We start from the raw sequence: 25,917 nt of genomic DNA on the forward strand, positions 1-25,917 counted from the left end.
TCCCATTTTTATTAGACCATTTTTTATTAGGTATAGGCAAGGGCTGTAGCAAATCAGCTAGGTATGTGTTTTCGTGTTTGTTTTGTTGACATGTTGAGCATTCTTGTACAAACCTTTGAACTTCAAGCTTTAGTCCTTCACAACTAAATATTTCTCTAATTTGCTTGTATGTTTTGAAGGAACCAGGATGATCAGAGCCATAGAAGCATTATGAAATGAGTTCAAAACCTCAAAATTGAACTTGGAATCAGGCAATAAGAAAATTATATCCTTATAAAAGATTAGCTCATTTTGCACCTTATTGATGCAGGAGCATCTTGCATGGAAAAATTATTGAAAAAAAAAAAAGAAATCTGGAGGAGAGAGAAAGTGACGAAAATTAGAGGAGAAATAATTTTTAAAAAAATAAAAAGGAGAAAAGAAAAGAAAAGAGGATTTCTATTTTCGAGGTGCATAGGTGGCATAATAAAAAAAATAAAAAATAAATAGTTGTCATTTCATTTATCAAGGTGTGTGGGTAGAATTCTAGAAAGTTATGAATATTGTAGAAAGTTGTGGATATTGTAGAAGGTTGTAGAAGTTTTAGAAGCTTGTGGATAAGTCATGCATGGGGTGGTAAGTGCCTATTTAAGCAAGGCATATGAGCATTTCTAATCAAGCTCAAGAGGAAAGCTCAAGGGGAAGCTTGAGGAGTAGAAGCTCAAGGAGTAGCTTGAGAAGTGGAAGCTTGGGAAATAGAAGCTTTGGAAGGAAAGCTTGGAAAGGTGAAAGTTGTGGAAGGTGAAGCTTGGAAAGCTTGAAAGGCTTCAAGGTGTGAAAGAGAAAGAGGAAGTGAAGAGTGAGTTTTCCTGAGTCTGTGGATAGAGCGCCGAATGTGAGGCAGTTTACAGCAGAATTGTGATGGAGTTGCGAGTGTAGACAGAGCGCCGAATGTGAGGCAGTTTACACTTGGATCTTGGATTAAGTTTGTGAGAAGAGCTAGTGACTGCGGTTTAGAAACAAGGAGGTTGCTTGGTGGCTTGTGAGCACAAGTTGAGATCTCAGAGTTTTCTACCAGAGTGTGGATCTGGGCTAGCTTGGGTTTTGGATTGGATCTTGAGAGATCTTGTTGCATTCTTTGTCATGAGTTGGTAAGGGTGGTGTGGCCCTTTGTCAGTGGTATCAAAGCGTACCTTCGTCAGTGGTATCAGAGCGTATCTACATTAGTGGTATCAGAGCAAGAGATCCTGAGTGTACAAGCAGATCGCCGAAGTGTGAGGCAGTTTGTACCAGGACCTTGGTTGGGTGAAGTTTATTAAGGTGGGAGTTCCTGAGCGTGTAAACAGATCGCCAAAGCTGAGGCAGTTTGCACCAGGACCTTGGGAGGACATGCAGATTGATTGATGGATGCGGAGATGGAAGACTGAACTTGTTGAGGCATGATTATGGAGAGCTGGTGGATTGCAAATCCGTTGTCCTAGACTTGTGATGTGATTCCTGATTGTTCGTGCGAGGTGGCAAGTTGTGATCTGACTTGCAAACAATTTGGTTGTCACAAGGAGCGTGGGAAGGATTTGTTGCAGAGGGTTTACGAAGATCTTGGGAGATGGCTCCAAGAGGATTGGACCCTAAGATGATTGCCAAAATCCATGATATAGTGGAGAGGAATTTTTCTAAGATGATTTCTCGGTTGGATGCTAGATTGGTTGATCAAGCTAAGAAGGTCAAGGTGGAAGAGGATGGTTTTGCTGATCAGTTTGTGGAGTCTAATGCAGAACCTGCAGAGCAACTAGAGGTTGTTGCTGAAGATATTCCTAATGTTGTTGATGTTGGGATGGAGATTGGTTTTCATGATCAGTTGGTTGAGTTTGACATGGAGACTGTAGAGCATTTGGTCATGGATGATCTAGTTGATGTTGGTGGTGACTTGAATGTTGCTGAGCACTTGGTCATGGATGATTCGGTTGTTGGAGGTGAGTTATGTATTGTAGAGCATCTTGTTGTGAGCAATGAGGTTGTTGGTGTTGAGAGTTTGGCATGTGTTGATGGAGATCTACATGTGGCTGCTGATGTGGAGCTTGTTATTGCTGGTATGGATTCACTAGTTGTTGATGTGAATGGGAGTTCGATAATGAAGAATTATGTTCAGTTTGTTCCTGGGAGTGAGCATGCTGATTGGATGGTTGAGATGTTGGTGTTTGACATATGGATGCAGATGTGGAAGATTTGCACGTTGGTTTTCTTGTCCCTGTTGAGGTGGAAGCTTTTGGTAAAGATGAAGATGTTGGTAGATCTTTCTTTCTTTTTGGCGTCAAAGTGTGGGACACACTTTTCTATCTACCAGGGGAGTCTGATGCAGGAGCATCTTGCATGGAAAAATTATTGAAAAAAAAAAAAAATCTGGAGGAGAGAGAAAGTGACGAAAACTAGAGGAGAAATAATTTTTTTAAAAATAAAAAGGAGAAAAGAAAAGAAAAGAGGATTTCTATTTTCGAGGTGCATAGGTGGCATAATAGATAAAATAAAAAATAAATAGTTGTCATTTCATTTATCAAGGTGTGTGGGTTGAATTCTAGAAAGTTATGAATATTGTAGAAAGTTGTGGATATTGTAGAAGGTTGTGGAAGTTTTAGACGCTTGTGGATAAGTCATGCATGGGGTGGTAAGTGCCTATTTAAGCAAGGCATATGAGCATTTCTAATCAAGCTCAAGAGGAAAGCTCAAGGGGAAGCTTGAGGAGTAGAAGCTCAAGGAGTAGCTTGAGAAGTAGAAGCTTGAGAAGTAGAAGCTCGAGAAGGAGAAGCTTGGGAAGTAGAAGCTTTGGAAGGAAAGCTTGGAAAGGTGAAAGTTGTGGAAGGTGAAGCTTGGAAAGCTTGAAAGGCTTCAAGGTGTGAAAGAGAAAGAGGAAGCGAAGAGTGAGTTTTCCTGAGTCTGTGGATAGAGCGCCGAATGTGAGGTAGTTTACAGCAGGATTGTGATGGAGTTGTGAGTGTAGACAGAGCGCCAAATGTGAGGCAATTTACACTTGGATCTTGGATTAAGTTTGTGAGAAGAGCTAGTGACTGCGGTTTAGAAACAAGGAGGTTGCTTGGTGGCTTGTGAGCACAAGTTGAGATCTCAGAAGTTTCTATCAGAGTGTGGATCTGGGCTAGCTTGGGTTTTGGATTGGATCTTGAGAGATCTTGTTGCATTCTTTGTCATGAGTTGGTAAGGGTGGTGTGGCCCTTTGTCAGTGGTATCAAAGCATACCTTCGTCAGTGGTATCAGAGCGTACTACATTACTTATATTTTTCATCATGAATTTTACCTTCAAATAGGTATAAGCCCAAACATCTTTAGCATATTCGGTTGTAATGTTCTCCTTCCAATTAGTTGTTACCTCCACCAAAGAACACAAATGAAGTCTTCTTGACAAGGCATCATCCACAACATTTCCTTTTCCCTTCACATAAACAATGTCAAAGTCATATGCTCACAGTTTACTCACCCACTTTTGTTGTCTCTCGCTTAATTCTTGCTGATTTAAGAAGTATTTGAGACTATTGGGATCGGTTTTACCGATGAACTTACTCCCAACTAAATATTGTCTAATCTTGGCAAGAGCATGCATTATTCCTAGCATCTCATTGTCATAAAATGAATAACTCTTTTTAGCTCCTCTCAACTTTCTACTTTCAAAAGCAGTAGGATGTTTATTATGTGTTAGGACAGCAGCTATCCCTTTTCCCGATGCATCACAATCTAGCTCAAACAATTTGTTGAAATCAGTTATTGCTAGCACAAGGTATGAACTCACTAAAATCTTGAATTGGTCAAAAAAAATTGTGCCTCACTGAACCATGCAAAGGCCCCATTTTTAGTCAAATCAGTTAATGGAGCAGCCATAAACCCTTTAACAAATCTTTTGTAGGAGCCACACAAACCAAAGAAACCTCTCAGCTGTGATAAATTAGTAAGAGGCCAATCCATGATTGCCTTAAATTTTTCAGGATCAGCACTAACTCCCTTGGAACTAATGATGTGACCAAGGTACAGCAGTTCCATTAAGACAAATTCACGCTTAGACTCCTTAGCAAACAAAGATTCTTTCTCCAAAATACTAAACACTTCTTCTAAATGTTTCAAGTGTTCTTACTGTGTATTAACATATATCAAAATGTCATCAAAAAATATCAAAACAAACTTACAAAGTTGCTTGATGAAAATTCGGTTCATGCAAGATTGAAAGGTGGCAGGTGCATTAGTCAGCCCAAAAGACACGACTAGGAACTTGTAGTGTCGATAGTGACATCTAAACATTGTCTTCTCCACATCATTTTCTCATACTCTAATTTGATGGTACCCGGATCTCAAGTCTATCTTTGAAAAGAAACAAGCTCCATGTAGCTCATCAATGTGAGGGATAAGGTACCAATTCTTAATTGTTCTCTTGTTTAAGGCTCTATAGTCAATACATATGTGTATGGTTCCATCTTTTTTTAACTAAGACCACAACATAAGCAAAGGGACTCTTGCTTAGCCTTACGTGGCCCATTTCCAACAGCTCTTTGATAGCATTCTCTATCTCATATGCATGCCTCTTTGCACACCTATAAGGAGTGGTTATGACCGGTTTAGCATTTTCCTCCAATTCTATTATATGTTCAATACCTCTATCTGGTGGAATGTCACTAAAGACCGTGTTGTAATTATCCAACAGCATTTTAATCTCAATGTGAAAACTCTTGCCATGTTGTCCCAAATCAGTTGGTGTGATAACACACTCTGTTGCCCACTCTACTTGATCATGGTTCATTAATATTCCCATTCTTTTGAAGGAAACTATCTTAGGACTATCACTTGTCATACCCCTAAGGAGAAACTTCTATCCTTCAACTTCAAATTTCATTTTCATCGTTTGCATATTCATTCTAAACTCACCAAGTGAACGTAGCCATTGGATGCTAAGTATCGCTTCAGTATCTCCAATACTAAGCACATAGGAGTCATCCTTCGATTCATACTCACCTAGCTAAATACATAAGTTTGATATCTTACATGTACATGTGATTGTGAATCCATCAGCAACCACTACCCTAAATCATTTACATTCTTCAGTCCTTAAACCTCTTTGTCCTACGATTCCTTCATCTATGAATTGTGTGTTGCACCAGTATCTATTAATGTAATTATTCGTTGCCCACACAACACACCTCTAACTCTAAATGATCCAATTTTCTGCAGGCTTGTTAATTGTGCTATGCAACTCTTCCTCTTATTTTCACATTCTGACTCATCCAATGTAGAAACTTCTTCACTAGAATTTGATTCAATTTGTTGTTCAAAATTTTCAAAACCTGATTTAGGGGTTGTAAAATATTCTAGCTGCTTTACTTTGGCCTTTAATGGACACTTATGAGTTTGGTCCCAAGCTTCCCTAAATCAGAAACATAGTTTCTTCTTTTTTAGTTCATTTAGCTGCTCATCATTCAGACTGGTCTGTAATTTCTTGGACTAATCAACATCCTTATATAAGTGTTTTTTGTCCTTCTCCCTCTTGTTATGGAGGGTCCTTGGAAAGTGTTTACTTCTAGAAGTTGGCGCTTCCATTTCCCTTGCCTTTTTAATGGCATCCTGCAAATTAGTTGGGTTCAAAGCCTTGACTCAAACATCAAGGGCTGCATTAATCCCTCTATGAAAAGCACCACCCTCCTCTCTAAAATATCAATCACTGAGACAGAAAATTTTTTGGAAGACTAAAATGAAATCCTCTACAGTTCACCATTGCTTTAATTGTGCCAGCTCTTTAAAGGCAAGCTCGGGATCATTCTTGTCAAAACAATCAATAAGTTTCTCAGGAAATTCAGCATAAGATATAATCTGGTCACAGCCCGAGGTAATCAACCCATGATACTATCAATCGTGAGCACTCCCTTCCAAATGCAAGGTTGCATATTTTATTGCTTCATCCTCCATTATTGTTTTGAGCTGAAATAAAGAATTCAATTTCTGTAAACATGATCTTGTTGTAGTTTTAACTGATCCATCACAATAAGGTATGGTCACCTTGTCCACTCTTTGCTGCAAATCCTGATTTAGATACCTTTCTCCATTTCCCCTTCGTGGTCCGTTCCTTTCCCTAAAGGCAATCTAATCTAGAAAGGTCATTTCATTTTGGAGATCTGTTCCTAATGCTTGCCAATCAGCCCACACCTGTCAATGAAATTCATGATCCATTTGCTCGTTACCGGTCAGTATGTTATTAGTTTGGTTAAAGATAGGCATTAATGGCATAGAGTGAATTATAGAACAAGAATTTCCTTCCTGTCCCTGTACATTTGAAGTTGAACTTTATACCCTACTCCCATTGTTTCCTCAGTTCGTGGTATTGTCATGGTTCCCATTATTCCCAAACTTTGATTTGCATTATTTGCATAATGATGAACCAGTTGTGTGAGATCTAAGTCATTTGTTTTTGAGACTGTGCCATCAAGTTCATCATTTCCCGTTGGGTTCTTGCCAATTCTCCTAAAGCATTCTCAATTCCACTAGTGTTTGAGGCATCCCTCTCCATTGTTTCTATCTGGAATGTAGATTGCCCAATCTCCAGCTGCCGGTCCAAATTGAGATTTGATTGATTCCTATGAATATAATGTTGTAATGGACGTATTACACCCATGCTCCCAAAGAGCTTGTCCAAGCTCTAAAGCCACTATAATATGTGAACCTGTGTGTTAGCTGACTCTCTTATATATGTCTCCTAATGTCTTTAACAAAGCTAACAGAGAGTAACATGCTTGATAGTATTGAATTCTTTACACAGAATTATAAATATCACAAAAACTATTAAGACAGTAAACTCAAGGAAGATTTCCCATGCAGCACATCAAACCCAATTTGTTATTTATAAATGACAGTCAATTGACAATATTACATGTGCAGAGTGTTCAGAAGGAATTTAGCAATTTCGTTTAGTTCACAACTAACCTCATTTCTCCATTAATGATTCTCACCCACTCCGCACCCAAAAGCAAACCAACTTATTTACCAATCTCACAAACTGATCTGAAAATCAAAAAAAGCTTCAAATGTTGCAAATCTATCAACTGAACATGCAGCTTGTATTATAATCTCACCAATCTGTAGTTGCCAGATTTGGTTGCTTTTCTCAATGTTGTTTTTGCCATTTGACATGCAACTCTTCGAGGAGCTTTTGACACACCCCCGTCATGACTCCATCTTCTCTGCTAACACACCAGGTCCCCTGATGAAAAGTGTTTTAAACAATCTTAATTTTCCTCTATAGTCTGGGCACACACACAACTACAACCCCCAACTACAGCCAACATGGATCAATTGAAATCACAGCACAGTTGTTCTCACAACTGCTGGGCCATGTGAATATTGTTTGGCTTTGAACACTTATTCAACTGCTCACTTCAACCCCTAACATGAACACCTCTTCAAACCTGTTGTTCCTGTTTCTAGACATGATTTTCATGTAAGCTTCTCACTTACTTCCCATAACTATAACCGCTGTAGGTCTGTAAATTCCTATCTCACTGTGAGTCGGGCTTCTAACTGGCCTGGTCTTTACCACAACTTTCAGCATCTACTGGTATTCTTCAAACACCCCTAGTGTATCCATCTTGAGCAAGTGCTTCAATACTGAGGATAGATTAGGTAATTGTGACGCAACTCTGGACATTCCGATGTAGAGCCACTCACCTCATTCCAATTATTCTTAATTTTGCATTATTACTATAGTCTCATACTGCGATTCCCTGGGCACCTGTAGACACCAAAGGAATTAATTTTGGCAAGTTCAGAATTTACATCAGAGTTCGATTCAGAATTCATTGTGCAATCTTCACAACAAATTCTCTTCCAACTTCCTCAATCTTTCTTTTTTTCCCACTCATTGTTTTTCTGAGGACTGCTGCAAATGTAATAGCACTACCATATTTTGGTATGTACTTTCCAAATGGCAGCCATCTCTCTAATATTGAATAGACATGTCCTTCACGGGACATGTCTATTCATTAGAATTTAATTAATATAATGACAAATAAATATCTCATTTATATATATATATATATATATATATATATATATATATATATATATATATATATATATATATATATATATATATATATATATATATATATATATATATATATATATATATATATATATATCTCTGTGTGTGTGCACTATAGTTTATCCAAGTAAAGCTACCAATCATTAACACTCCCTCTTAGCTAGGGAGGATAAACAAGATTCATACACAATATGAAAAACATATTACCTCAACATAAAAAAGGATTTCTGGAATGTCAACTCATTTGACTTTCTAGTTTCTTGAATATCAACTCATTGACATTTGAATGAAGGTATTATAAGATCGTCACCTTACAATAACTTCTGCAAATACAAGTGATAATCATTTGGAAGTCGTCACTTCTTCATGATGTACACAGGGGATAGGCCCATATAGTTATGAACAATATTCATAAAGAGCAATCCTCTTAACTGTTTACAATTTATTGATCGATAGAGAATCCTTTTCAACATGATCTAGTCCCTCTGAGTCAATACTCTTGAAATCAATGAATTTTGACGAAACCATATCCTCTATCTACTCCCTCTCTTTCAAGGTTACCTCTTAATGAAATGCCAGGGTCCCTCTGAATCTCAATCTCCCTTTTCCTACAATAACATTCTTGGAGGAAAGTATCAAGGCAAATGCTCATATAGATATCCAAGTAAGCGAGAGACTACAATGATTAAATAAATAAAATACTCAAGGATAATAAATACTCATTTGTATATCAATATCTTTTTATTTGATCTTTCATTCTATTAGATATTAATTTGAGAGTGATCCCCATTATTTCAATATAATAAATATCTAATTTAAGTATATCCATTGAACATATATACATATATTCCATTTTCTATAGGTATACTTTCATAGATATTTTCAACATATTATTATTTTCCTAGGCGATGAATATAATATTTTCCTAGCTACAACTAAGGATGTAAGTATTGTCTGTATATCCTTATAATTTTCATGGCCGATGTCATTATTCATCATGGCTAGCTTTATTAAAATACATTTTTCATAACACTATAAAAAATGTTAAATAACAAGTCATTCCCTCTAAATATGAAATAACAATAATCCATACCTTATATAATCTACAAATCTTATTTGCTTGTCTTAAGAATATGTCAATCAAAAATATGAGTAGTGATCGATTTCCAAAACTTGATCAATTTCGTTTCCCTATTCCTTTACGTCCAACATATCTAATACATCAAGAGCTTGTGAAGGCCAACAATCATACTTCTCACATGCTAGAGTCCACGTAGGATGTAGTTTCACCCCCACTACCTGCTTTTGATGGTTGGACCCATTTTTTTATGGAATATTTGACCCTATTTAGTATTCTTTTCAATATATATTTTTCTTGCACATATGTTGGAGGAAAATTATGAAGGTGGCACCCACTTTGGTTTTAAATATTGCATGGTGTACAAGTCATCTTTTCTTGGCATGCCATATTCAAAGACGGATTTTTTCTGTCCATGTCAATAACCGTTGATCGATGCCTCCACGTGAATAGTTCATGCAATGGATTTGGCGGATAATGATTCTAAGTGCAATCAACGTGAACTGCATCAAAATGTAAACATAACAGATGTTCATAGATAACGATAATGTTGACATTGATACATGTGTGTATTAATTTAGCCTGTGGGAATGCCTTGTGCTTTAGGAAAGCTTGAAATAGAGAAGCATAAGTAGAAGAATATATCTTGTCTTGTAGCAAATAAAAAAACTGCCGAGCTTGCCTTGAATGCTCTAGTTTTAAAAATTTAATCATATTGATAATGGAAGTGGAATTAGCCTTTGTAGACACTTCCTCCACTAGGCCTGCCACAAATTTAATGTTATTCTCGCCTTGTGAAGAGATATAGCCATACTTGGACAATCAATACTCTATTTTCCTTTCTTGCTTCGATGTTATAAGCACATAATTTGTGTCTCTTTCCATTTCTACATTTGTAGGTAGGCTCTGATAACATGTTGTTTTTCTGGGGACCACTGTAAATGTAATAGCACTGCCATATTTTGGTATGTATTTTCCAAATGGCAGCCATCTCTCTAATATAGGATGAAGTATGGATAGACATGTCCCTTCACGAGACAAAGGGACATGTCTATTCCTTAGAATTTAATTAATATAATGACAAATAAATAGCTCATATATTATATATATATATATATGCACTATAGTTTATCCAACTAAAGCTACCAATAATTAACACTCCATATTATGCTTATCACAATAGAGGAAGGTCGATCTTCTTTTATACTAAACAAATATGATCCAAGAAGGGATGCACCCCTTCCAAAGTTCAGGCCCCTACATATATTATTATAATAATTATAATATAATATAATAACACTAGCCCACAATAATATAATATAGGTTGGTCCTCCCAAAACATATGGTTATTATTATATTATTATATAATAATCATATTATAAAGTAATTATCATATAATATAATTACATCATCTCACAATAATAATTATATTATCGATATAATTATTATTAATCAATAATAGTAATTACAATAATATTATCGCATAATATGCTTATTGCTATTGACAATATAATAATTATATTATCAATTTAATTATTATATTATCAATAGCAAAAATCAATATAATTATTGTATCACAATAATTATAATATCCACTTATCACAACCATTATTATATCTAAGTCGGCCAAGAAGGGATCCAACCTAGCTAGAAAAATCAACACTCCCTCCTAGCTAGGGTGGACTCCTTTTGAACACCAAGTTACATGGTGTCAACCATCACAGTTATTGGTCCATCATGACATACTACCTATGATGGAAATCAAATAACCACAAGTGCTTATTGTGATCTTAACATAGCTACACTCAAACGAAGCACAAACATGAAATAACATCCATTATACTTACTCACGGAAAGTTAATAACTAGGGCTTGCAGCTTGCACTTCAGCCTTCCCCCTCTCGGAGAAGAATTCATACCTCAGATTTCTCCCTCTTGGAGAAGATATCATAAAGTACCTAAAGATTACCTGAATGCTAAGACTCCCTCTTAGCCAAGCCTCCCTCTCAATTTGATATCAATCAAGCTCCCCTTAAGTGGAGTCTCCCTCTCAACAAGGACAACATTCTCACAAATATGCTAAAATCTGATCTAGCTAATTTCAACACTCCTTAGCTAAGGAGGATTCAAAAGATACACATCGTCATCATGACACTCTCAGAGGAAGATCAAGAACATCACTGACTATTTGCATTATATCCATCTTGAATTCCCACAAAGTATGGACCTATCTTGCATTGCCTGCAGAAGGTAGGAGAGGTTTTGCACCTCAAATCTTCTCCCAACGAAGACTTCAACACCACCTTGCATTGCACACAATGGGTGGTTCAACCTTGCATTGCCTGCAGAGGGAGGACAAGCTCTTACACCTCAAATCTTCTCCCTGAAAAGAACACAACACCACCTTGCATTGCCTACAAAGGGTGGAAGAGGTCTTGCACCTCAAATCTTCTCCTAAAGAAGAACACAACACCACCTTGTAATGCTTGCAAAGGGTCAAAGAGCTCTTACACCTCAAATCTTCTCCCAGAGAAGAACACAACTTCACCTCTTATTGCCCGCAGAGAGTGGGAGATACAACGAAGTGTATCAAAGAAGTAGCATCATCATACAATCTACATAATCTCTCATCATTCGATTACATCCTGCAACCAAGAGAGACTTATATTCAATCTATCATAGAGATCAATACAAAAGCATACACTATCAAAAATTCATTATCATGGAATACTTATCTCTTACAAAAAGAAATTGCTCCTAGTAAGAGGAATCCTAAGCTCACAAAATATTCATCTATCTTGATCTAGGTGTTAGCATCATGATCCACTCCCTCTAAACCAATATGACCAAGAACTGAATCAAATATGAGCCAATTTGATTTGGAGAGACTTCAGAGATAGCAAATCGAAAGGTTAACATTCTCCATGAAGTCCAACCATACATTAGATACAAAAACTCCTACTGCAATAGTTTTGTGTTTATTGTTTTTCTTCCAACAATGTGCAAGGCCTAACAAATGCTCCTTATATTTAGGTAACCAGATATGTACGATCATGTAACTATCAAACATTTTCTTCAACAGCATACATTTCTCTAACACTCGGAAATCATAGCAACACTTGGGAAGGTATGGTAGCAATCATAATCTCCTCTAAGTTTGCCCCTTACCAAACATGAGTTGCTAGTCACAATTCATCTTAGGTCAGCCATACACCCGAACATCTCAGGCCTTATTGGCAAGTTGAATGGAATATATTCATTCAGTTAAATATCAACACATTGCATTTAAGTGCAATTTTCAAAGCCTGTTGGAACTTCCCATCCAAAATGCATTTGTCAAGCATCCTTTCTAAATATAACTCTTAATATCAACAAGTGAGATTGATGAAGCTTCAATCACCAAATCATCTCAAGATTTGATACAGCGGCTATTCCTCTTTTCCCAAATAAATCATGAATATTTACTTAGTACACAAAACAGTTCTAGACAATGCTCTTATTATTTCTCTGTCCTATTTATACCAACAATTTTCTTTAACACTGTAAATGATTGATCAATCCCTTATGACGTGCAAACACGTAGTAATGAATGAAGGTGGTCTTCCCACATATTTGAATCCCCTATATGTTACATTTCAGACTTGAAAGGAGGAAATTGATGTACCAAAAAAGAATCTCGATAATATTTTCACTATGTTGACACCTGATCTTTGTAGTTGATGTCACTTCATTAACTCTGAAAGGTAAATCAGAAGTAATCTCTATTCTATTTAGTCTCATTGTACTTACAAATTGCAATCGTTTTCTACTATTGCAAGATGTAAAGTCATTCAATTTACACTATCATGTCTTCAGGTGGCTATTTATTCCAAGACCTCAGACATAGTAGAAACAATCTGAGTGGAGGAGGTTGGCCAACACTCTCAACCTTACAAAAACTTGCTCCAAGAAGATAATGCATTTTGTGTACCCGCCACAAGAATATGTGGCTCTAGTAAACCTATCCAATTATGTATTGGAAGCCAAAACAAGGAACTTTTGGCAGCCCAAATCAACTGAACTTCAAGGGGCATCATCACTGATACGATAATCTCAATGGCCTTCTTATTTCATTTGACCAAGTATGGATACATATCCAATATGTGATGCTAATATAACATGCTTTAAATGTTACAGATTTGCAATTGATGCCAAACAGGAAAACGATTATTGCCTTCTCAAACTGTTGTTGTGGGCTTTTCTTAAGCCAATCAACTTTCACTTGAATAGCTCACACTTTAATTTGCCTACTAATTGAGGGTCAAACTCCACATTTGATTGTAATATTCTTCCCTCAACTAGCCCTTGTTGGATGCATTTGCTAAGTGTATTAGTTGTCTTCTTTACCTGATGATATTCAAGGTCTATGGACTATTTGGCAGGATGTAATATCCGCACAAGAGAGAAATTGTATGTATTTCCCTATCTCGTGCTTCGCATGCTCTAAATAAAAATGATCCAAAATATTTCGATTCAACTTTAAATTTCTATAGTCACACAAAATATTTGACGCAACATATAAGTAGTTCCACCGAAGATATTAGAGGCTCCTATAATGTTTGCTCATATAAATATCCTTTGTTCCTTGCGGCACTAAAGATTAATTAAATAAAACTCCAGAGTATTTAAGTTTTTCACCACAAATATACCATCTTCTCCAACAATATCAATATAAATCAATTAGACCACCAACTGAAGAAATGTTTACTCTATCCCAAATGTAAATATATGGTGGCTTAAAAGAAGTTTGTGATATTCGGTAAGCATTGTCGAAGCTATCTTCAACTATCTCGTTGTGTGTCACCCTTCTCTAACAATACCTGAGATACAATATTTGCTTTGTTATTTCTAGGAAGAAGTGCTACTGGTTTGGAGAATCTCCAAAAAGACATTAAGCCAAGAGTGAGTCTAGTTATAATGCCTCCAAACTTCCCGCATACACTAAAAATAATTTGAAAGATGTTGCATGCGAGGAAATCGAACATCACTCTCAACGCAAAATAGATCATTCACAACTCCTTCCGTAGAGTGAGAATGTACTGGACACAACACACTTTTGGCAAATCTCAAGCAGAGAATGAATGCAACACACTATGCTTGACACAACACTATTGGCAAAGATCATACTTGCTCATAGCCTCCAAATTTAATATGCTTTGAGAGTGCATGCATCACATATGAAGTGAGAGATTTGCTATTGCAGTCTTTAATGAGATTCAAGGATTTCCACGCCAATTTCACAAAAATGCAAGTACTAAGGAGTTCATGCCGAAATTCTTTGTGTGTCATCATCCAAATCTCTATCCTCAAATCCCACAAACCATAAGCTAACATCCATGTTAATTTTGGGTGCTCATTTACCACAAGCAATAACTTGCCCTCCCAACTATAGACAATCTCAAATTATCTACCCCAAGTAAAGCATCTACTTGATAAAGCAGATCATATAATTTCCATTTTATGCTTCTCACAATAGAGGAAGGTTGATCTTCCTTTATACTAAACAAATAGGATCCAAGAACTTCCAAAGTTTGGGCCCCTAATTATATTATAATAATTATTATAATATAATATAACAACACTAGCACAAAATAATATATAAAGTTTGGTCCTCCCAAAGCATATGATAATTATAATATTATTATATAATAGTATAATAATTATATAATAGTATAATAATTATATAATAAAGTAATTATTATAGAATATAATTACATCATCTCACAATAGTAATTATATTATTGATATAACTATTATTTATTAAATAATAATTGCAATTATATTATCACATAATATAATTATACTATCTTGCAATATAATTACTATATTACCAATATAATTATTATATTATCAATTGCAATAATCAATATAATTATTGTATGACAATTATTGTAATATCCACTTCTCACAACCATTATTATATCTGAGTCAGCTAAGAAGGAATCCGACCTAGTTACAAAAATGAACACCTTTTACAGTCCTAATCATAGGTGACATTCTCAAGTCATCCTTCAGAATTAAAGTTCATTACTGAAACATAAGATGGAGAAAGTATGAACACAAATGTACAGTCTTCATATTTATAAATTTTTACATAAAAGCAAATACTATTGTGGACATTTTTAACAAATATGTGAAATACCAGCCAACAAACAAGTGATAATGTTGTCTGGCACATGGAGTACTTCAATATTTGCATCTCATAAAAGTCAAAATGTGGATAATGTAATGCATATGATACATTAAAGGTATTGCATTGATGGATTGCTAATTTAATGAAGGCAGTGAACCACGTACTTGTGCTTTATAATCAATACAAAGACTTCAAGGTAAGCCAATAACAGAAATGATGACAATGTGACACTCCAATTAGTACCACGTGTGAAATGGATGGTCATGCATTGAAACATTGGTAAGAATAAATAAGAGTCCATTGGTAATACAAATTATCAGAGCACTAATAGAGATGCACGACCAGCAGAACACAAGGTACGCAGATCAATGGATAACCAGGATGCCAGAAGGCCGCATATTTGGTTGAGCCTAGAAAGACATTCAAAGCAATGGATATTTATGTGATAGGGTTTGGGTGTCTTGTAAATGCTAATAGTGTCAATTTTCTGGGTCTATGATTGTCATCCCAAAGGAATCAAGGAAGCATTATTGTATATATTTTCACTTGTCTTGTACACTTTCTTCTTTGTTTTAAGGTCCAGCCTCCTTTAACGAGACAGTGTGTCAAAGGAACAGCTATAACGTTATGAGTTTGATGCTGACAACAACCTTTACTTAAAGTTAAGAATAAACATCTATTGATTTACTTGAACTTGATAAAAAGCAAACCTAATCTCGTTATATCTCCTGTTGTAGAGAGTTCATGCATGGATTATACTCTATTTTTTAAAAATTATAGTTGTACTTCAAAGTACAGGAATATAATGGACAAGACAATTTAATGATGTATGAATCAAGTCCGTGGAGGACAAGCTTTGGGTCTATGTAATCATGCTGCAGAAGCATAACCAAAAATACGAATATTTAAAAATGTAAGGAAAAAGATGAACCAATCAAATCTAACTTACAATCAAATGTAAACCTAGCCTATGAAGGCCAAGCCTTGGGTCCAAACAGTTCAATGGTGGAAGCATAGCAATACGCGTAAATATTTCAAAAGAAAGCATAGCAATACACATAAATATTTCAAAACAAGCATAGCAATACAAATGAATATTTCGAAACGTAAAGCGATGTAATGGAGCAGTAAAATGCAACAAAAAAATGACACGTAGAACGTGTTCATGAAGCAAGCTTTGTATTAACGAAGTTCCATTATTGATGCATAGCAATAAAAATGAATATTTCGTAACGTCTAAATTGATGCCATGAAGACCAAGCTTTGGGCCCTTGCAGTTTTTTGTAGAGGCATAGCAAGTAGAATGACTATTTAAAAATGTAAAAGAATATGAAGGACCACTCAAATACAACTAGCATTGACATGTAAACTGAACCCATGAAGGCTAAGCTGTGGATCCATGCAATTACATTGTAGGAGCATAGCAATATAAATAATATCTCGACATACAGTAAGTAATTATGCAATGGATAGAAAGATTTATGCTTTATACACACCTGTTTTTCCGATTCTAAATGAATTTCATTATCATCTTTCTTTTCCTTGTATATTGCCTTGGTGGACTGAATCGCTACAAGCTTGGTAACGGCCAATGCAATCTCCAGATCAAGGCACTCTAATTTAAAATTTCTCTCTCGAACAACCCTTTCATGCATTTGCTTGTACACCGGCTTCCTTTCCTTGGATTTGGCCTCGGTGAAATGCAAAGCTTCAAGCTTATTAGTGACCGATTCGAAATCTCTCTCTGCAACTTTTCCCTTGCACAGCGGTCCCCCTTCCTCGGGTGGCTTAACCTCCTCCTTTTCGCTCTCTCTATCGCTATTAGTTTCAACATCAGCGACAACAACTGGAGTAAACGAGGCGTGCCCAATATCAATGACAATTCCTCTGCCATTATTCTCAATCCGGCCACTGTAAGTAGCGCCTTCAACGCGTTCATCCTCAATCGTAATCCCACCTCTGTCACTGTCGATGGCAACGCCTTCCTCCTGAATCGCAACCCCGGCACCGTGAAAACCATGGTGGTTCCCGTTTATATAAGCAAATTTGGTCTGCAGAGCATCGATTCTCTTCTTATAAGATTCAAGAGATTTGAAGTTAGAGGTCTGGTAACACCTTTTCTCCATCGCCCATTCCTGTTCAAGCTGCTTATCAAGGTCACTCAATGTTGAAACCCTAGTTTTTCGAAAGACGTTGCGTCTGTGCGGCCCTTGCACAGCCCTCTTCAGGGGGCTTGGTGGAGGCAACGCAATCTTAGGATTGGTCTTGGCCTTGCTTTCGCTCCAGCACAACCTGCTGTCCGCAAAGGACGAAGGCAAATGAAAGGTAGATTCTTCCTGCCGGTGTCTGAACCGCTTATTTCTGTGGCCAAACTCCAAATCGGATGCGGGAGATAAAATCCTTGTCTTCCTCTCCAAGCTAGCCCTCCTTTTAAGATCTGTCAGCGCACCCATTCGATCTGGACAACCCATCACAAAAATATTCGGCTTCCATTCACGCGGAAAACCATATGATATCACCTCCACTACTTCAGTGCAATCCGGACTTGTGTTGCTCTACTCTGCGAAATCTGAACCCTTGTCACTAGTTTCAAATTTTCCTACACCCTGCGACCAAACCTTGTTTTTCGTTTCCCTTTCGTCTAAATTCTTTTGGGTTTATGTTTCTCCGAAGCCCTTTGAGGAATTTACCGCTTCAAGCGAGAGTTTGAAATTTCCATCGTGCATCAGGTACGTAACGGCACTTCGGTTTGGCATATTTTTGTCTTCTAATTTTGGAGAAAGTCTACCCGTTTGGTTTCTGGAACTAGTAAAATTGGGTTATGTCAAAATCAGGGTTTGAATTTCAAAATCTGATTTTATGAAAAAATACAAGGGCCGCATGTGCCAAAGTTCCTATCTTCATGATTTTATTTTATGGTTGATTGAAGTAAGTTTTGGTTAAAATACAATGTATTTAATTTAATAAAATAACAAATAAATAGTAATGAAAAATATAATATTATAGTGCTAAACTAAATTAAATTATAGAGTATAGTTAATATATTATTAAATTATATAACAATGATATATATTAATTAAAATAGTAAAAAATATATAAATAAACATTATAGTATTATGCTAAATTAAAATTAGATGACATCCTAAAGAACATTTATCATACTAAAGATATTTATTAAATTGATTAATTTTAATTATTAAATTGTTTGATATATCTTGTTTAAGCGATAAATTCATCGAATTAAAGAAGCTGGACAATATTCTTAAACTTAAATCTAATGCATAAAAATCAATAAACATAAATTAATTTAAAACTAGCATTTATGCTTAAAAAAAAACCAAACACACTTATAATAAATAAAGTTGTTGCTTTGCTAACTCTCTTGGATTTTGGTACTGCTCCATTCTATATGTATTTTACTTGATGGTCCTCTTTGCTAGACCTTCTTCTCTATACTCTCTGATTAGCTGGTTGAGGCCCTGCCTCTCTCCTTTTTGGTGCTCTTTTTTGATCCCTCGATTTATAATATAAAAAATAAATAAAGTTGATAATATACCAAGCTAAACAATTTGAACTTTATTAAAATTGATACAAAATTAATATTATGTATTTTAAAGTATAAATTAAAAATATCAATGTAATAAAAATTATATATGTTAAATAAATGTATAATCTAATTAAATTATATATAAAAATAAAAAATAAAAGGAAATCTATTAAAAGCATTGATTTAGATATGTAAAACTAAAAATAATTAAATTCTAATTTAAACTTATATATAAATTAAAATCAAAATAAATATGAAATTAAACTATATAAAAATAATTTTTGAAAAATGACAATTTAAAAGAGTTAAAATGTCTATATTTGATTAAAATGTCTATATTTGAATAACAATTTACAAATTACAAAAATAAACATCAATTTAAATTGATTGTTTTTTAAAAAAAGTTTATCCACTTGTCACAAGAAAAGATAAAGTTACAATTAATGCTTGCATTAATAGAGGTGTTGGGAAAAATAGTTGTATTTTTGTTGAAGAAAATTGAATTTTTTCATTGCCTTTTTCATCATGAGCCAATAAAGTTTTAAAAAAATTGTATTTTTCAATTCCAAAAAAAATGGAAATTAATAAAATTTTTGCAAACATTAGTATATCAACGAAATTTTTAGATTATGGAACTTGGTGATTCCATTAGTTTCCTGCCAAAGGTAGGAACTAATAATTATCGGGTTTGGTCCATTTAGAAGATGAGTGAGAAATATATCTTTCAGGTTTGGTTTCTAAATTTAAATTGGAATTTTTTAAAAATTCATTTTTTTATTTTTTTATTTTCAAAAAATTATTTATTAAATTTGAACCTTTTTTCTATTTATTAAATTTATTTACTTTTTTAAAAAAAATTGGCGAAACATTATATTTATATTAATAATAATTGGTTCAAAAATAGGTTCTGAAGGAAAGAACCAAAAAAAAAACTTTGGTCATTGTCTGATACAAAAAAGATGCAAAAGAAGAAATACTACATCAAGAGAGTATCTAACAAAACTAATGAATCTTTGTCCTTGTGATTCTCAAATCGAGAATATTGTGATTACAAAGAGCCCAAAACTCATATGAATACAATTCATTGTTTGGTGTCGGAGACGAAACTAAGAGCCAAGCCAAAAACTGACATAAAAGTTTTCATCATTAATCTACATCCAAAACTCCAATTGAGACCATGATATTAGAAAGTCATCTAATGCAAGTGCAATCCAAAACCCTAAACTGCATACAATATCTCAAAAGAACAAGTGAGATCCATAAATGTAAAAACATGTGAAATCGCAGAGAAGCAGTGATTTACTATCAAATAAAATATTAGGACTCAACATTATTCTAAACATATTCTTTTCTCATAATATTAACCAAGTTGGAGAAATCAAGGAGGTTAAGTGGGGAGAGTAAAGAGGTTAATATAAAGCTCATCACTACCCAAATTAGCCAGACAATTAGCTAAAATATTTCCTTCTCTATAAGTATGCATGATGTAACATTCAAAGAATGAATTAAGAAGAGACCATACTTGATGCAATATATGTTATATGGACCAATTATATGCATGATGTTTAATACATGCATTAATAATAATGGTTGAATCCCCTTCAACGTGTAACATATATATATATATATATAGATAGTGATTTTGCAAGTTCCAAACCAAAAAGCAAGGCCAATATTTTTTTTTATGAATAAGGTTAATTTTTCCAAATTATAAGAACTAATTATGAATAACAAAATAGTCATGATGTATTATAAATTTGACATAAACATATTGTATAATAAAGTGTAAATAAAAGCTAAATTTTATTCTTTGACATTTTATCATACAAAAACTAATTATAAACAACAAAAAGGTTCACTTTTATATTAATATTGATCATAGAAAAACAAGTTATAAATAAAATAGCATGATAATTTTATTATTAATATTTATCATACAAAAACACATAACATCATGACATTACAAAAAATTGTCCAATGTGAAGGTTACAAATCCGTAAACAAGTTTCAACATAGAAGTTATATCTGAACACTTATTTGCACACGATCCAATTATGGTTCAAACACAAAAGTCAATCTCTATACAAAATCATAATTTTAAGCACATTTTTTGCATATGGTCCCAACAAAGAAGTCCAAACATAATACAAAGAAAGCATTGTAGAAAGATAATTTATGCCTTTGTCACAGAAGCAACCATGGTCGTATCCACCTCTTAAGCCTTACATAACTTGCACTTAATTTCCTCAGCATGTTGTACTGTTGTAGTTGGGGCATCATCGACCCAGTCAAAGTGTATGCATCCATTATTCCCCTACAATACCAAATCTTCCTTAGTTCTTACAATAATGTTAAACTTCATACAATACTTTTAAACAAAAATATATTAACCACCTTTTTCTATTTGAGCAACACCAAAATTAACATTTGAGTTTGGTTGTTTGATGTCTCTAACAAGCACGGGACACCATAACGACAACTTGGCAAATTCAGCATAGCCATCAACATATTATAAATATTGCAATTTCAAATATTACATTAGATAGATGAATATTATGATAAAACGTATAGTCCATTTTTTAACTAACATAAGGAAACATCAATATAATACACATACACCATGTAGTATAATGAACATTGTTAATTCAAATAACAAGACATATTTGAAGAATAATCACACATTTTCTAAAGTTGTATAAACAACTCAAGCAAGAATCACAGTGTGTTGGACATACACATTGTTGGACTTGTTTGCAAGCTATACAAGTCCCAACATAGGGTTGTATACTAGTGCAACACATTAATAAAGTCACAATCAAAACTCTTAATTGGAAAGTTCCATGAGCCAACATAAGCATTTATGTCAATGGAAGTAAAGAATACATGTATGACATAATAATCTTATCAAAGGATATAACATGTGGTAGATTATATTACAAACTCACCTATAACCCAACTGAGCTATTCCAAATAGCATAAGATATGGAGACGTGAAACTTTATAGTAGTGCAAAAATTGAGATCAATAATGATGCATCAATAACATTGTAATGTATATAAGTCTCTTACAAGAAGTCATCGAAAACATATGCATGTAAGCACCTAGAACCACAACCATAATGGCAGCTACATATAGATATGCCCAAAAAGAATTGCACTGACAATGAAAAATAACATGCAATATAAAACAATGTACATTTGTCCATCATGTTAACCCAACAGTCAAAAAAATAACAACCAAATGAAAGAGGGGATTAAAAAGGGCAGATTGTAATAAAAGAAGCTTGTTTGTGAATCATAGTGTGTTGGACATCATAAAACAAAAACTAATGCAACAAATTCATAGACAGAATAAAAAAACATAAAATACCAACCAAAATGGATATGCTACCATAAGAAATGAAAGCCCACTTCAATCCAGCCAACTATAAAATGAAAAGCACATCCATAGACGAAATGAACAACTATGTAAGAAATTGAGATTGTTAAAGACAACAATATATAAAATAAGAATATAATAATTATAAGTCATTAGTTTAAAGCAATACGATTGTTAAAATACAACCAAAAGTGAAGTGTGATAGTGAATGTAGAGTTGTCATGTCAAAACATTCACGTAAAATATTTAAAAAGTCTCAAGAGTGTTAATCCATGCTCAATCTATAGACCTCTAAACTTGAGTTGTACATATGCTGCTCTCTCCCCTTCAGTCATTCTTAAGAACCCTTTGGCTCTTTCACTTTCAAGCAAAAAGCTATCATAGGCCTGTAGCATGTTATCTTCAATAAGATTGGGTATAGCTTTGAGGGCATCATACACTTTATCATAAAATGAATCTAATTGCCCTTCATCCATTTTGATATTTTGAGTTTCCTTGAGAGACATTAAAACTATTGATAGCATTAGATGTGACAACCATGGAACCAGCCATGTTGGCCTTCTTCCTCTTTGCCTTCCTAGATGATGATGGTGACAAAAATTGTTTTCTGGTTACACTAGATTGATTGGAAGGATTCATGTCATAATCCAGATCAATAGCATTATCCATTGTTGTATTAAAATCCTCATCATCATCTAGATTAGTCACCTCATCCATAAGGTTCCCTTCTTTGTTGTCACGTGTTGTTGCAGCTGTCATCCCTTCAACTATATCATTGCCCACAATGTATGCTAACTCATTGAAGTATTGAAACGAATGCCTCTTATAAACTTTGGCATTTAAAAATTGTTTTCTCTACATGTTGCCATAATGAGTGAATTAGTTTATTGTCTTTGAGTAAGTACTTTATAAGATAGCTTAATACTTTAAATCATGAGAATATGAAACAACATAATACCTTGAGAAGCTCATCCCGAACACTCTCATCGGCATCCATACACTGAGTGGCCTCGTTCCATGCGAACCCACTTGCATTTTTTAAATCTTTCATAACTCTATAGCCAAGCTTCCATGTTTTAAGGTTAAGGTTATTTTTGAAACTATCTTTTGAAAAATGAAGGTTCAATTATGCATTGAACTTTCTTTCAGTTGCAATTCATGCCTCTTTTCTAAATCATCCCTCTCCTTTTTTGTCGAGGTGGAATTTCTTCTAGAGCAATTCAAAATACTTTTGTTCCATTTCAAGGGTCCATAATACCTTCCTCGAATAAGGAGGTACATGGGTTATGTGAATTTCTCCATCCATGATATTCACCAAAATTGGAACTCAGAACAATAAGTCAACAAATTCAAATACATTGAGCATATAAACTAGAGCAACAAACTAAAACTTCAAGTAATGTCGGCACGTGCATAGACACAAATTGCAATCTCGTTAAACAGTATTGTACTCAATGATAGATTGTATAGTGTTGTTATACGGAACCAACACTATATAAGGAGTTGTACAGTGCAACAAAATATCAAATGAAAGAAGCATTAACAAACAACAATATGAAATTCCAACCACATGTTATCTTGGGAATTCCTCCTTTTGGCATGGAACTATGAAAATTTCATTCTTCATATGCATGGGTAGATTAATGAAGTTCAATGTACTTGTGCTAGTTTCTGTGGGGACCCTAGAAGGATCTATTATGTTGGAGATAACATTAAATTGTTCCTTTGTTGGTTTAGAACATAAGTCTCTGTGAATTGTTATGATTAAATTTGAAAATCCATTCCATGTGTTTCATGTAAATGCAGAAATTTATATGTTCTATTAAACCTACTAATACAATTGTGTCAGTCCTAAGATGTTTGGATACAAATATCAAATTTCTCATGGGGTACAAGGCTCAGGTGGTCTTATAAGCTATCTCATGTGATACAAGGATCAAATTTCTGCCAACTAGTTATCTATTGTTCCTCACAACCAATCATTGCACACATTAGAAGTGCTAGAAGAATGTGCTCATTTTGGAAGTCCTAGACCACAACAAATCTTGCTCCAAACTATCAGCTTATAGATGTTCTTCAAGAATATCATTTCTTAATGGAATTTGACATAGATGGAGCCATGCATATCCCTTCAAAAAATCAAAAATAAAAATGAGTACAATAACTTAATCTCTCCTAATGTGTTAAGAAAGGAATCTATTCATATGGGTAGTTGACTTCCAATTTACCAATGATAAAATACAATTTATGGATAAAAATTCAAATATATAAGAAACATTAAATACATAAGTGTATATTATGCTTAGAAACTAATTTGTGATGAAAAGTTATTCAGGTTTAGTGCACCACAACTATTAAATATAAGAACATACATTATGACTACAAATAATTTGTGACGAGAAGTGTTCAGATACAATGCACCACAACCACAAACTTTTAATGTTGTGTTTGTGAAAGAATGCTTTTAGAAATGAAAGCTAAGATAAAAAATAGAAATATGGATAAGACTAGACAATGAATAAAATAAAAAATATAAATACACATTATGGCCACAAACTAACTAACAACATTGTAAATAAGTGTGAAGTTGTGTTTGAAATGTCAAACATTTTATTGGACTTGTGGTTTGAGAGAGTGGATTGAGTGAGTGCCTTGGATACTATAATACTAAATATTGCTTGGTAGTGTGCATAATCCTATTATTTGGAATTTTTCAAAAGGAATTCAGCCATATAATGATTTCATGATTAAAATATTCCAACATACATAAAAACATAATTTAAACTAACAAAAATTCAATGCACACACTCTATCGGTTAAAAAAACTATAGCATGTTTGATAGTATAGCACTAGCGTGCCAAACTCTCATAGAGGTCTTCAACAATATAGCATCAGCTATAGATAATGTATCAATGTTTGATCTAAAAAGTTCACTAAGAAAATGCAATGTTCATGTTTTCTATTTTACAACTATGCACGAGATTTGTAATCTTCCCACATTCTTCATGCAATCTCATCTCAGAATTTTCCCCAATCATCTATATCTCACTGAGTCATCCCATACATCTCAAGTATTGGTACATTTATTGCATTGCAATCATCATCCTCTTCAATTTTGATTTCAACTAGAACGTCGTGCTCTATTGTAATGTAGTTGTGTAGAATGCAACATGCTAAAACAAGCTTAGTTTGTGTGATGATTTGATAAGATGTTGCATGCCTCAAGATAGGAAAATGCTTCTTCAAAATCCCAAATGTACACTCAATTATATTCCTAAGCAAGGAGTGTTGGTGGTTATATAACTCATGTGGAGTGTTTATTGGGTTCACCCTTGAAAACTCCTTTAGGTTATAATATGTAGACTAAAAAGGGGCAAGAAATCCTGGTACATTTAGATATCTAGCACCCACAAAATAAAAATTTCATACAAAACATGCATAAGTTATGTTACTTTTATAATCATTACCTTGTTTATTGGAAATTCCACTATATAACCATTTACAAGATATCTTGACATACCAGGGGGAAGTACTAGCGAATCTTATCTTGAGAGAGTTAAAGCAAGAACATGATTGTCTGCAGCAAACCCTTCCCAACCAGCAAGAACGTATTGAAACTTATAATCAAATGAACACACACCCATAACATTACGTGACAAGTGGCCTTTTTTGTTACAATA

General features: G+C 34.3%; 1 protein-coding gene across 1 annotated transcript in view; it reads right to left on the minus strand.

Annotated features, from left to right (window-relative positions):
* LOC149534846 (uncharacterized) overlaps nucleotides 1-18,106 on the minus strand; it is a 70,303-nt gene extending 52,197 nt beyond the window's left edge. Inside the window, exon 1 of the mRNA XM_089803310.1 lies at nucleotides 16,808-18,106. Coding sequence (XP_089659436.1) covers nucleotides 16,808-17,782 — 975 coding nt within the window. The 5' untranslated portion in view covers nucleotides 17,783-18,106. The remainder of the gene's footprint in view (nucleotides 1-16,807) is intronic.
* Between the last annotated feature and the right edge of the window lie 7,811 nt (nucleotides 18,107-25,917).

Source organism: Cupressus sempervirens, chromosome 10, assembly GCF_028749045.1.
Source record: "Cupressus sempervirens isolate cs-2001-9-10 chromosome 10, ASM2874904v1, whole genome shotgun sequence".
Lineage (NCBI taxonomy): Eukaryota > Viridiplantae > Streptophyta > Pinopsida > Cupressales > Cupressaceae > Cupressus > Cupressus sempervirens.